At 38.5% G+C, this 14,779-nt stretch overlaps 1 protein-coding gene across 1 annotated transcript in view; it reads left to right on the top strand.

Moving 5' to 3' along the window:
- Nucleotides 1-4,234, top strand: part of TXNRD2 (thioredoxin reductase 2) — a 31,397-nt gene extending 27,163 nt beyond the window's left edge. Inside the window, exons 15-16 of the mRNA XM_065739061.1 lie at nt 612-709; nt 2,746-4,234. Of these exons, the coding sequence (XP_065595133.1) occupies nt 612-709; nt 2,746-2,869 (222 nt within the window). The 3' untranslated portion in view covers nt 2,870-4,234. The remainder of the gene's footprint in view (nt 1-611; nt 710-2,745) is intronic.
- The last annotated feature ends 10,545 nt before the right edge of the window (nt 4,235-14,779 follow it).

Raw genomic sequence — 14,779 nt, 5'->3', positions numbered from 1 at the left:
TCTATACATTCTCTAATGGAACTGAAGTGTATGTTCACTCAGGTCCTTACAGATGCTTTGTTGCCTTTATTGTTGACTACTTCCAAGACTTGACTCCTATTTAAGTTTCATGGTTCATGTGCTAAATGGATCTCATTAAACAGGCTTCTGTAAGTGTAAGGAATTACAGAGTCACAAAATGTACTATGATTGGTAGTGATCTTTGGAAATACTGCTGATTAGGTGCCAAGAATACCTGCAAAAGCTTGGAGGATTGTTAAGGTGTTCCTTCAGTGTCAAAATGTCTCTAGTCTACCATTCAGACTAATGAAGGTATTTTTAAGATGTTATACAAACGACAAACAAGAAAGTATTCAGTATATCACAAACTGTGGTCAGTGGCTCCCTGAAGTCTGAAAGAAATACACTAATAAAGCTTTGGTTCAGGGAAGTGCTCAAGGACAAACGTGGGGTCTATTGAAGTCAGCAAGATTTAAGCAAGTGTGTAAGTTCTTGGCACAGTGGGATTCGACAGCTGAACTAGGATCTTGGGGCACTGCAGTTTCATTTAATTCAGCTCCATGCCTTATCTTCAGATGTTCTAAGATTGCTATGTAATGTATTGTTTTCAGATGGTGTGCTTACGAGAGAGAGAGCAACGAATCCTCGGCCTTCATTTCATTGGACCAAATGCTGGGGAAGTTATTCAAGGATTTGCTCTTGGAATCAAGTAAGTACAAAAGAATGTCTCTAGCTTCTAAAGCCTGCTTTTAAAGTTATTGTAAGATTATAAAAGATAGCTGCCTATTTTTGGCAACACTATAAAGAATCCATGCTTTTTGTTACTTTTATGTAGTATTGCACATATTTTTACTAAAAATACTGCAGTTTTTCATTAAGATATACTGGATTTAGTTATTGTAATACTGGATACAGTTAAAAAACAACTGAGGAATATATACTGTTGGCTTGATATCATTAAAACAAAAGAAATAATTGTGTATTACCTTAGCAATCTTCGCTTTCTCAGAGTGAAGCTGCTTTTGCTCTCTATACACAGGATAGGAAATCACTATACTGTTTTGCAAGTCCTTTTAAAAGGATGTTGGTGCTTTCCATAAGAAACTTTCTTTCACCTGCTAATCATTTCCTTTCGAATCTCATGTTTAAATGTGCAGTCATTGCTCCTTAGAAGCTCAGCAGGGACATACATAAATTTTAAGCTTCTAGGTATAAACTAAACAGTACAATGGTGAGGAAGCAGTGTCTCTGTGATGGTGAGAGAGCAAGCAGTCTGATGATTGCAATAATGAATTTACCCAAGTAGGTAAACTTTTGCTTTCTGTGTGTGTTCAGATTCGAATAGTAGTGCATTTTCCTTGGCTTGTATTTTCTTTGTCCTCCCTTAAAAAGTGTAAGAAATGATTCTAGATCCTCTCTGGTTAAATGGAGCGTTTCTGCTATCATACTTGTGTGATGGATTTGCTTGTTTTTCATTTGCTTTTTTATTGCTTGTTCATGTTGTCAGAAATATCGATTTCTAAATCATTCCATTGCTAAATTACAGTACTTTAAAGACTTTTAAGTAATCTTGCAACACAGATTACTTAAAAGTCCTCCCAATTAGGGTGCTAGCTTATTGTTATAGATATCATCGCTATTCTTTTGCAGTTTTAGCTTTACTAGCAAAAATTAAATGCAGAATGATCAAGAAGACAGGACCTCGATTTCACATGAGGAGTATCTTGGAAATCACTGATTGCAGTGTACCCTGAGTACACATTTTCAACATGTGTTTGTAGTCCATTAATTGCCAGCAGTATAGACTAGAACTACATTTTTTAGGATGTTGTTTTGAAGTTTTATCCAAAATAACCAGTGAAAAAGCAGCATATGAAACTGGAGTGCTTTTCTGCCCTGCCTGAGGGAAATTAAAACTTTAGCCACAGTAAGAGGTTTTCAGCAGGTCAGACCCTTGTATTGGTTTCTATTGTATTTCATAAATCCTGAGTTTTCAGTGTACAACTCCCACTCTAAAAGTTGCTGTTCTCCATTCTCAAATATTAGTTCTTACTTCAGTCTCTCCACAGGTGTTTTTTTTCCATCATCCATCTCCACTTAGTGCTCTAGTAGCACAGCAGTGGTTTTTGCTTTGGGTGCCTCCCTGGGTTGTGTAGATGGGACACCAGAAGACTCCTGTAGCTCTTTTTGTTATATTTTGTGCAGAGATAGAATGCTATGCCATAGAGAATTTGAAGTAATTTTTATGTTTAGGCCTATTTGAGCTATTTTAACAGCGTGACCTACCAGAGATAGCTGCACAAAGGAAAGTGATCAAATCTCAGAATGTTACTGGACAAGAGATTAGGCTAGCGGGACTTTTAGCTCAACTTTTTTTTCTTTTCTTTCTCTCAAATGGCAGTTTTTTTTTTCCCAATGCTTATAACATTGGTAATTTCAGTGCAAGCATTAGATTGTGGAAAAATATCCTGTTATTGCTTCCTTCAGCAGATTCTTGCTTGCAGTCCTAATTAAGATCATCTTCCTCTGTGTGTGTGCATGTGTTTCCATCTGGAGTTGCTGAAACACATGTATGTACACAAAAAAAAAAAAAAAAAGCTGAAAGCTGCAGTTATTCTAGTGGTTTTTGCAGGTTTTTTTCTTTTTTTCTTTTTTTTCCACAGGTTCAGTTGTGACTTGGGATAAATTCCTTAATTCTCTCTGTCTCAACTCTTAGGACAATTCTTTTTTTCTTTCTTTTGGTAGATGTGGTGCTACATATCCTCAGCTAATGAAGACAATTGGCATTCACCCTACCTGTGCTGAGGAAATTACCAAGTTGCATATTACAAAACGTTCCGGCCTGGATGCAACAGTCACAGGTTGCTGAGGTTAAATACCATCCCTGGAAAGGAGGAAAAAAAGCACAAAAAATATCTGGAAAGAAAAGGGGCACTTGAAGTTAAAACAGCTTTGATAGTTTGAGTTCCAGAAACCTTTTTCATTCCCCCCATGCTTTTGTAGTTCACACTGTAACAAACACTCTCTTTGAAACTGGATATAGCTCTTTTTCTTTCTGAGAGCTAAGGAGTAATTGCAGCTTTCTGTACAAAAATATATAAAAAGTCACTAACATCTTAGCCTTCTTAAATTTAACTAGTTCCCGTTTGACTGCCAACAGAAGTGTCCTGCACTGCTTTCGTACAGATGCCGGTCACCAGACAGAGCCTTCCTTAGAATTTTGGTAGTTGTACTTTCTCTTAAGTGCTTGAATGGTTCACTACTGATCCTAATACTGAACGTTAAGATTTGTGCTCACTGGTAGAAGATTCCTAACAGCAGGTACACAGTCACCCCTTCTTCTGCCCCGCCCCTCCCCTTTAAAATTTAATACGTAATTACTTGCAAACTTTTGGAGTGTTGACCAGAGTAATAATTAAGCTATTGGAAGTTTCTTGTAGTTTTCCTTCTGTCCACGAGAGGGAGATGCTGGCTAATTTGTGGCAATGGAGAATCATTAGAAATGTGATTAAAGTTCTTTTGCAGAAGGAATAAGTTAAATATGTGTAAGTAGCTTGACAAAGGCACAGTACAAGGCATGTAGAATTTCAAGCCAAGTTGCAGTTGCCAACGTTTTGATATGCACAGTCACTTAATTTCTTGCAGCCTTTACATTAGAGTTGCATTTGTAGAAAAGGGAGAGATCAACTTCAGGTAAAACAAAATGCATCCTTTTTGTAATTAATCTGTACAAGTGTTTTTGCATGTGTAATCTGATATTTTCATAGCTGTCCTACGTTCCACCTGTTACACGTTTTGGAAGAGCAGTCTGGTGATCATGTACACCTTTTGTTATTTTTTCTCTGACTGTTTTGCTGCTGTAGCCTGCAACATGGATGAAGATTGTTGGGTTTTTTTCAAGTATGAAATGTTTCCCTATCATGAGAACTGTACTTGTCAGAGAAACTATTAGGCAAAAATGGATCAGATGTGGTAAAATAGTCAGTATTGATCACAGTTGTTTACACTTGAATACTCTGGTTTCAAGGATTTGTTCTGGCTTAAAAAACAACAAAAGAAATACTAAATCCTTTCTCTTCAAAGCTTTTTGATTCAAGAAGGTGTGATGCAGTTTGACTGTGAGTGGTTATTCCCTTTCAGATCTGCTGATGTAATTTTTCATCTTTGAAATCGTCAGTAACCTTGTACAGAAATATTTTGAGTGGTAATGTAGTCATAATACTGCTTGAATATTGCAACTTTTAGAGGAACTGGTATCAAAATGTTATATCTGCACATGTGTACCTGCACCTTCAGAAATTTGTTTCCTTTCATTGAGGCCCGGTGAGAATGATAGAGCCAAAAACCCTACTGGATTTTCTCAGCTGTAAAATATTTGCAATAAATTAGGATTTGTAAGATATTTTACTTACTATTTCAAAACCCTGAGGTACAGATCATCTCAGTCTGCAGAGATTTTGCTGAGAACATCCCACCTCTGACTGCACCGTAATGTGATGTGTGCAAGATCTTTTCCCCAGTGATTACTTATTACAGTTCATTTTGCTTCCATGAGTGAAATCATCAGTGTTCACTCATGTGAAATGGCTTCTCCCCTCCGTCATAGTAATGCATCCAGCAGATTGAACTGCCTGTCTCTATCAGTGAAAGTTTAATTTCATTCACTGCAAAATCAAAAATTATTTGGGACAGCCAATGAAGAGATCTCAAGGAAATGTGTCCTGAATATATTTAGTGTTTGAAACTGAGGCCTGTAAGTGTCCTTCAAATTATAGAAATCTCTTGGTTTTACAATTGCTGTGTGGACTTCATGAAAATGGATCCTGTATTATGTACCACAGCCTAGTTCTACTCCCCATTTAATGGAAAGTGTTGCCACCTGAAGTAAAACTTCATTCACACCCACAAAAACCTAATCCTGGTATAGACTGCAAGGTAGAATAAGGAAAGTAGTGCGATTTGTGCTTTTTTTCCTGCAAGATTCTGAAAGTAACTTTCCGGGATGGTCCTTAAGAACTGTTTTTAAAAGCCTGACTGATGTCAGCTGAGATGGGCTGATGTATGCCACAAACCACTGACTATGTGTGAAAGTTAAAAATAATTGAGTTCTTTTCTCTGGATGCCAGCTGATGACGGCTTGTTTGTCAAACCACACCGTGGTGCAGACAAGTCTGAGCATTGCTGGGTCCCTCATGTATTATCTGATATTTATTGCGTTGTGAATGAACAAAGTAATAAAGAATGTATTTTTTAGTAAATGTTTTTTGTTGTTGTTAATTTTGCACAGATCTTCAGCTCATGTATTTACGTTTTTTAATGCTGCTTCTTATGATAGAAATATATGTGAAGGAAACTAGACAGATTGATAAGGAATGTTGGTACCTGGCTGCCTCTGATGCATAAACTGAACAGCCATTATTCCAGGCTGGGCAACCTTCTAAATTGTTTTAAATTTAAAACAACTCTAGATGAAGTACGTATGGTCTCAAATACACCCTGATGTTAATTGCTGCTAATGAGGTCTAACAGCTGTGTTCACAGTCCATGTGTGTTGACATGCTGCATGAGGACTCCTCGAGACCTAACTCAGAAACTTATTGAAATACAGTGCAGAGTATTGTGCAGGCTAAACTATTCCATATTTAGCTATTTGGGTTTTAGAATGGAAAATATGGTGGAAAAAATACCTTACTACAAGACCATCTGGTAGCTGTGGTTGTGGCTGATAGGTAAAAATATTTTAAAGAAGTTAATTAAGAAATGCTAGCAACGTGTTTAAAAATACTGAGAAATTTCTATCAGAAAAGGAGGGAACTGCATTGATAGAGTTAATCTCAGTTTATTTCTTTACCTTCACTTCTTCTGACGAGAAGTTCCCATTAAGTTGAGTGATACTGAGCTTCTGGAACAGGCTGTTTTAACATTACCTCGGTACCTTTGCTGGGTTTGATATTGGAGAGGAAATATTGACTTAATTGCAATTAAAGTTATTTTTTAACAGTTCCAGTTTTTTAACAGTTCCAGTTTCCTGGAATATTTCACTTCAGGTTCTAATTAGAATAGCTGGGAACACTGGCTAAAAAGCGAAAAAGGTAAGCATTGCTCTTCTTTTTTCCTCTTTGTTTTCATACACCTTTTAATCGTGCTGTCAACAAGAATAACAGACAAGTGTATAGACAATCTATAAAATTGGGAATTGAATATACTGTTTAACTTCTAGCTAATGATAGCTTGTTTTTAATGATGAGTTACTGTCTATGTTAAGTTTTGCATTTTCTCATGTAAGCATGTACTGCTTTCTGTGAACACCTCTTATAAAATGTTTCTGCAGCTGTTATTATTCCTCCAGACAATGGGTCTGTTTTCATCAGAATAACTGTGCTAGCAAAAAGGTGCATTTCTAACCAAAACATTTAAATATTGTGCAGTTCCACGTTTGCAGCTTTCTCTCTTCAGAGGCTGAAGCTTATCCAGTGAAGTCGGCAACTTTGTGCCCATCTATGCTGCTGTTTGTCTGAACCCCAATGGAATCAATGTTAGCCATTAATTTCAGTGGGTTGCAAGCATGTGTCTTAAGTGCTTTGTTAAAGTGGAATCAGTATAAGCATATGCCAAAATGTCTTTCATTATTACTGTTGGGGAACAGACTGCTATTACGACTCAAAACAAAATAGATACAATAGACATATATGATTAGGCAATGAAATATGCCTTTAATAAGCATAGTGCAGACAGTTTGTTTTGCAATAAGTAAACTTATATAAAATTCATTGACCTTTTCATTCTTTCAGATCTATACACTCCCTTTTAAGATAAGTTCTTTAGTTTTATACACAAAGTTTTCCTGATGTTCTTCCAGGAGAAAGGCTGGAGTTGCATGCATTTATTCTAGTGCCAAACATGAATTTTACTAGGAAAGGAGGAAGCAGAAGAGCAGACTTTTTTGTGTTGTGGAGATGATGGAGTGGGGTAGGGCTTTTGTTTTTGTTTTGTGGGGCAGCATGAAACAGATTTGGTTTAATTACTCTGATTTAAAAAAAAACAAAAAAAAAAAGGAATATTTCTGTCCACTGCATGTCAAAGAGATAATTATGTTTCTGTTGTGGCACTCAAAGTCAATATTGTCAGCTCTTCTTAGTTCTAATCCTTTACATTGAATTTTGATGGGCTGAGTGAAATGTTCTCTTCAGCACCTTATTGCAATTCTTGTCAATCATCCTGCCATGAATATTGCAAAGACTTTGGCAACATTGCAACTGATTTCAGTCTTTAATCTTTTATATACCTTAAAAAAACACCATCCCAACTGCTGATGTTCTATTTGGGATGTGAATGGGATTCTATTTGCTATGGAGAAACAAAAGAAAATGATAAAATCTTTAAAGAATAAAATGTGACTCTTAGGCTATTGTAGCATGAAGGCTTAATATTGTACCACTGATCCAGGAAGAAAATAACGAGGATGATGAATTAGTGCAAAAGTTAAGCAAAAGATTTTGTGTGATTAAAAGAAAATGCAGGTGTCTATTCATGACGTGGATGTAAAATGTCTCCTTTCAAGCACTACTGGAGTGAGGAAGTTTGTCTTATTTTACCTGTAGATTTTCTCTGCAAGGAGTGCTGTTAACTAATGTCCGTTTCCAAACATGGTTTGAGTTACTTGTCTATGCCATTTTCTTTGGTGTCATTTCTTACATACTAGACCTAGCACACCTAGAATGTTCTGGTTCTACAATGGAAAATTAGCATCATCCCTAACGAGCTGGAATAGAAACTAATAAGGCTTATTTCCAGAATCCAATTGCATCAGTCAGATTGGTATAGTATGAAGAGAAAAGTGAATATTCCCTGGGGGGATTGTGTGGAGACCAGTCTTGTTTGAACAAGGTGCTCTGCATTGTTAGCTAGGTAGAGGTGTTGGGAGCTGCAGCCTGTCAGAACCAGCATCTCCAAGGAGGGGGGTGGGGAACATTTTTTCCAGGCAAAAATCTCAGCATTTTGTGATCGAGTGCATCCGATGTATTAATACTTTAATTTAGGGAAACCCCCAGTGCTCCATAATAGATGAACACACTTACCCTTTTGGTGCCTCTTCCCCCTTTTATTTCAGAGTACACAAAGACCAGAAGGACTTTTGCAGGATTTTTTTTCCTATCCTTCTTACCCTTTCCATAACAAAACATGGGAACCAGGCTTGTTATTCCTTGTTTTGGCAGAAAATAGGAGAACAGCAAGATTATTCTTCTTAAATCTTTCTCAAGGGGACTCCTTTTTCCCAAGGCCATGTTAGGAGTTTGTACGAGATAGATGGTAATGACTCTAAATAGGATTATGGATACCTGCTCAATCTATGTCCCTTAAAATATTATTTATATAACTGTAGAAACATAAGCAAATAGCTAGCTAACATTTTCTAAGATAACAAGGGGAAGAAAACAGTAGAAAAAAAGACAGCTTTTAGGCTTTACAATTGGAGGGGGAAAAAAAAGAAAGAAAATACATAAATACTTTTTTTCTTTGCAGTGTCCCTGTGAGACAAGGCTCATATACATTATTAAACTGTGTACATCTATGGAAACAGAACCAGAACTGAATGCAACCACACAAGATTTTATTTGCAGTGTCAGAACAGCAGGTTTTCTAGCACCTTTAGCTTTATGCAGGAGCTTGAGCTATCTTGCATGATATCATTCCTTGTGTTTCCAACACAATCAGTGATACACAGAAATCTTTATTTAAACACTTGTTAAATGGGGATTGAGCTTTGGCATTTTTATTAAATGCTGATAATCTTCCTTTGTCTCAGAGGATGAAGAGGGAAGTACATCAATTTTAATTCAGTTTCACCTGAAGGCAAGTTGTACAAACAGCTGAAAACATCCAAAGAAATGGGCATTTTCCTTAGAGAAATGGAGTCAGTGAATGTTCTACTGAAAAGACTCCTAAACAGTTGGGAAGATGTTGTTAGGCACAGCAGTGTGGGCAGCAGTGCACTCATAGCACTGATAAGTTTGGCTACCTTAGGTGAATGATTCCAGATTGCAGTAATGTGGAAAGCAGAGGTTTACTAACTGCAGGCAATTTAAAGAACACAGGCTGTTTGGAGTCTTAAGAATTGGTTCTCAGAGTATCAAAGGATTTATTTAATTTGCATCAGACTGGGATCCAATTAAATCATGATAGACCTTTTGATTTTTGCCTCTTTGGGTTCTCACTGAATTTATTTCATAGGAATATTTCAAATGCAGGAAAATTAGGGAGGATTTTCTCAACACTTTATTTGCATTGATTCTTAGCCTTGTTCTTTCTGCATATATCTGGGATACCATCGAGTTTTTGGTCAAGATTTTGATTTTGTCCTTAATTAGAGTTTTAATTGTGTTCCTCTCAACTTTTTTCACGTCTGCTTTTCTGCAGTAACCTCATTCAATTGTACTTAGTTACATTTTGCCCTGTGCAAGTGTTAATGAGTGAATTCCCTTTAGGTGGGGTAAGAGTCCAAGGTATTCCTGAAGGAGCATTTCAGGGCTTTCTGTGTGCCTTTTTGTTTGACTCACTCGTGCTTTCCAAATCTGGAAATGCCACAGCACCACAGAAGGCAGTTCTAAATAAGATTTCTCCTAAGCTGTGGCGTAATCTCTATCGAAGAATAAGAGATCAGATATTTGAGTGTTTATGTGAGGCCTTTCTGAAGGGCATCACCTTTCCTTAATGGCAAAATACATCAGATTCATGGTTCGTGACAAGAGTGCCTCGGGATTTGCATGGCAGTGGTAGAATGGAGTATCAGATGAAATTTGCTTGTGAAATGCAAGGCTGTCTTCACTGTCACTGTGCTTACTCAGAGCTCTGAGGTCTTGCTTTTTTTTTTTTTTTTTTTTTTTTTGCATAACGTAGCAAATTGTCAAAGCACAAAAGCTACTGGACTGTCATAGGATTGTGTTTGGGGCTTAAACATCCTTCTGAGCCCACCTCATTGCCTTGCTCTCTAGTTCTGGAAGTCCTAATATTTCTGAAGTTCATAAGCTGGATGCACGTTTGCTTTAAGCTATCGAGTTGATATGTAAGAACAACGGAAGAGGGTTCTCGCTTGGGTCTGCGTTATTGATTGAAGCGCTCTCCCTCACTGTACTTCAGTGAAGTGTAGCCAAGAACAACAAGATAAGAATTAATAAAAGTGACAAGGGAGTTTCTCAGACGGTGCTGGTGCGCATTAGCCTGGATGAAGAGAAAAAGAAGCTGATACTTGAGTCTTTTGAGTCGTGAAGGGTCTGGTCAGTCCTTGAAGGGGAAGTACATGAATGGCCCAGTTGTCATCGCATTTTATTTTTCCTCCAACTTTGACTAATGGTGCATTTCCTCTGGCCTCCCACAGGCTGTCCATGGCTGACTTGCTTTGTCACTCTTCACATCTAGTCCACTGCCTTTACTGTCCACCCTGTTCCCATGGCAGGGACCCAGTGTCCTCAAAAAAAACGCACAGGCACAAAACATCTGTCATTCTTCCCACTCCTCTTTCAAGCAACCACTTCCCATATTGTGTGGCCTTGCAAGCTGAAAGCAGTCTGCCTCCCCTCTGCGTGCCTGGAGTACGTGGTTACTCTCTCCACTTGATAAGAGAACGCCAGCGTTCTGCCTGTAAAAATAGTAATGGGCATCTCCCTGTTGATAAACAGCTCTGCCTTTATTGTGTTCACGGGGTGATAAGTTGTCTGGATCAACAACCTGTTGTCCGTTTTACTTCTTTGCAGCCAAAGTTATTAGGGTCAAATTAGGTGTGAGCTGTGAAATTAATCATTACAAGCACAAGCAACATAGTGTGCTATGGACAAAGGAAAAAAAATAGCTTAGAAGTGGAAAATATTGTAAGGCATGAAGAACCAAAGCAGTCAGGAAGGGGAGGAAAAGAACAGCTGGTAATGCTGAACAAGGTTGCTTATCTACGCCTATAGGCTGTGCTGGATTTGTTCTCCTGCACCTGTGGACCATGAAATCCCAGAACAAGGTAGTTCTTTAATGTCGTTTGAGAGTCTCAATTAATCCACATGTGATGCCTCATAGAGAGAGGAAGATGCCTGCCTTTTCTTTGCACAAAAGTACTATTTATGGTGCATTAATTAGTCGATGGTGTTCCTTGCACATATCCAATGTGGCCTCACCAGAAGCGTATATTTATTCATTATTTGTTCCAGGAGAATCTGCATTGCTACTGGTGCAGACTGAGTTGTGCCCAAGCTGCATCTGACAAGAGGGCAATGCGCACTGTTTAGTTAGATATACATTTGTTTTCAAATACTAACTCAAAATAACCAAATTCATTTCCAAATGTTTAATACAAAAAAAAATTTTTTTTTTAGGGACTGGTTTTTGAAGGTAGAATCTAAATCACTAATCTGAATTGTGTGGATCTAGTTCTCATTGGAAATGAAGTCCAACAGATCCAAGTTCTCAGGTGGAATTTCTAAGATGACAATCCAGTCCATTCTTCTGAGGCAGCACTTGACAATTTGCATATAACCTATACCTAGGAATTGTGTCCTATGAATCATGCTCTTTCCTTAGCAATTGCTAGGAAAGAAATCATGGTATTGACTGGCAACAAAAGAGATTATGTGAGAGTATGTGTCGTGGTTTTGTGTTGGTTTTTTTTTTTTGTGGCAACCATGACAGTATGTTATGTTTCTGTACCGAATTCTACCAAATTCTACAGAGCCTGGTACAGTGGGAAAAAAATAGCATTCAGAGCAGCGATGGCCTTCATCTTTGCCCTAGTACAACCACTGCTCAACAGCTTTCTCAAAGAGCACTTTTTCAGACAAGCCCATATTCTTGCGTTTCAACCCCATGTAGTTGTGTGCAGGGTCAGTCCCAAAGACTTCAGCCCAGTGAAGCATCCATAGGAGCTTCTCTGCATCACCAAGTGGAGTCATGCTGCAGCTGGCTTAGGTGGCTGCTGTGTTGTCTGACCCAGGTGTCATACATCAGAGCAGAGGCTGTGCTAAACAGCATAGTTCCAGTGGGTTCTCTTGAGCTTTTGGACAGTGAGATTCCACCTAGTTTGCCCAGATACAACAAAGAGCACCGTGTGGACTCACTGTGTGGGGACACAGCTGCTCAGCTGGGTCGTTGCCAGGGCTGCACACACAGCAGTATTTAAGCAAGTTGATTAGAAGCAAGCAATGGTTCGGGTTATGCTTATAGACAACACTACTGGCATGATCTTTCTAATCTTAGTTTCTATTTCAATTTTTCCAGATCCGTTAACCGAGCTTGGAAGAAGGAGTATGCGGTTCAGAGGTCAAATGTATTAAAGTAAAGCCTACTTGATACAGCAAGAGCTCTTTGTAAATTTGATTCTAACTTGAATTCAATTCTAACCTGAGAAGTTAGAGAGCTGTGAAGGAGCAAAGGGCAGAGGAGATAATGCAGCACCCACTGAAACACTTCAATTTTGTTTTCTGAGGTGAGAAGCCTGAATTTTGTATTTCAAATATAAGCTGAAGGTGTGCTGGATTTGCTTGGAAGTGCTGCAAAGCTGTTCTCATTTCCTGTAACTGTTGTAAGGTTGGCTTTTTTCCATAGCTAAACCTTGGTTCTTAGCTAGCCGGAATGAAATGGCAAAAGAAATTCCCTCTCTCTTTCATCTTATAATATATCTAGCAAGGCAAGAATCAAGACTTTGAACATTAATTCCTAAGTCTGTGGCTTGATTTCCTGCAGTAGAAACTGTTTTAAGTGTTTTGTCTTCTCTTACCAAAGCTAATTGTTAATTGCATCTTCTTTTCTTTAGCTATTGCCACAAGGAAGGACTGCCTTCTGTGCCGATGACAGATCTGCCCTTCTGTTATCAGACACTGCTCTTTTGCTATCTCAGTTCCATAACAATTACCTCTGCCTGAGAGCTAGTGGATCAGCCACATTGGGCAAAGCAGTCCTCTGAGAAAGAGAATGATGGATGATAGTGATTCCCTTCAATATGGCTGGAGCACTGAGGTTGTGTTGATCTTTTTTTTTTCCTCTGTCCTTATATCCCCCCCATCTTTCCCTGCTCTGCATTCTTAATATTATCAATCACAATATTTCTGCATGAACAGCATGCATGAATGTAACTTAAAAAAAAATTTATGGCACCGTTGTGTGTCACTTTTATTGAAATTGTCAGGAAAATAATGATTGCTACATGTGGCAGAGGCTGCTGGATGAACATCATGAGGTATATAAAGGGAAAAATAGACTGCCTTGCCAATTTTCTAGTATTTACACCAGCAGTACTGCTTCCTTTCTTCCCCATGATGCTCACATATCATTTGCTATAGCTCATGTACTGGCCTCCCTCATCTGCCCAGAAAGGGAGAGGGCCTGGTGTTCATACTGTGCTGTGTTTCTGCTTGACCCTAACATTGAGTCTGCAGTGATGCGATTTTACTAGCACGGAACTTGGAAGATGTTGTACCGGAGCAAAACAAAGAGTGTCTGGAAGCGTCTTGCCCTAAAAAACATCTGTAGGCAGTACGGGTTTCCTCATGGAGATTGGTTCTCATGACTGGATCTCAGCTGTACTGAGTATCAGCTTTGTATTCACATCCTTCCCTGAAACACTCTCTAATAGTTGATTTAGGCAGTCTTTAGCTGAGATCATATTTCTAGTTTGGGATTCCCTTTATACATCTTTCATTAATACAGGGATTCTCTGCAATCAGAGACCAGCACCGCAGAACAGCTGGATCCATTTTGTCTTGACAAGGGGCATTGGGCATTTTTTTTTTGTACATTTATATACTTATGGCTCTCATGAATGTTCAGAATGCTTTTTATATATATTAAAAATAATCAAGGGTTCTGGAAAGAATTCATACTGCATTGCCATCATCTGCAAGAGTTCTTCCATCTTCCTCTAGAATATGTATTACTAGTTGACACTAGGAACTAACTGGTCCAGTCTGTGAATTTCTAGCTGCAGCTAGAGGAAAGGGAGGCTACAAAGGGAATTGCTATCTCTTGATCATCAGAGAGAGCAAATATAATACAGGCGGCAGTCTGGCTGCCCCTGGAGCAAGTCAGAAGCAAGAAGCTTTCAAACAGGCACCTCGGAAAGTTCCCCAGAGTTTTGCTCTGCCTGCTGCACCCGCTGTGGTTATTTGGTAGGTTACTTGCCCTGCTTGTCTTGAGGTGGCTGGAGTTGAAGCATATGTTTTCTATTTAGAGCTTGGAGGATGCCCAGGTCTGACTTGGCATGCAGTCTGCACTGGGCATCAGCAGTACAGATGTGGAAACCACAAACCCGATTAATATGAGCCTAGGGTAAAAACTCAAATAAGCTTATAAATAAAACCAGACTTGCAGATTATTTGTTTCCATATTAGTCTATAATAGACCCTACTTGATATGTTTGTTTGGTTTGGTTTGGTGACCGACATAGGTATTTATATTTCCAATAAAAATTTAAATCAGAATAAAACAGACCAAGTAAGCTTAAATTATTTGTGCAGAAGATGATTGCAACTGTCTGAAGCGTGTAATTACTTACATGAAACGTTAGCCTGCTTTGAACAGAGATGTGACAAATTCCTCACCATTTAATTTACTGTTCCTTCATGGCTCCAAATCCTACATTTAGATATAAAAATGGACTCCTGAACACAGTCTAATCCTCAGTGAACAATCCTGAGGTGTCAGATGGCTTGGTGGGTCAAATTATTGATGCAAACACCATCTGTGTGATCTTGGGCGAGTCACCAAACAATGCCCGTATCTTAGCTTGAAGTAGTGATCATGTGTT

The sequence above is a fragment of the Cyrtonyx montezumae genome, unplaced genomic scaffold (assembly GCF_038088225.1).
Source record: "Cyrtonyx montezumae isolate F1298 unplaced genomic scaffold, pur_monq_1.0 scaffold_23, whole genome shotgun sequence".
In the NCBI taxonomy this organism is placed as follows: domain Eukaryota; kingdom Metazoa; phylum Chordata; class Aves; order Galliformes; family Odontophoridae; genus Cyrtonyx; species Cyrtonyx montezumae.
Note: the sequence above shows the minus strand (reverse complement) of the source record. Positions and strands in the feature narration are given on the sequence as shown.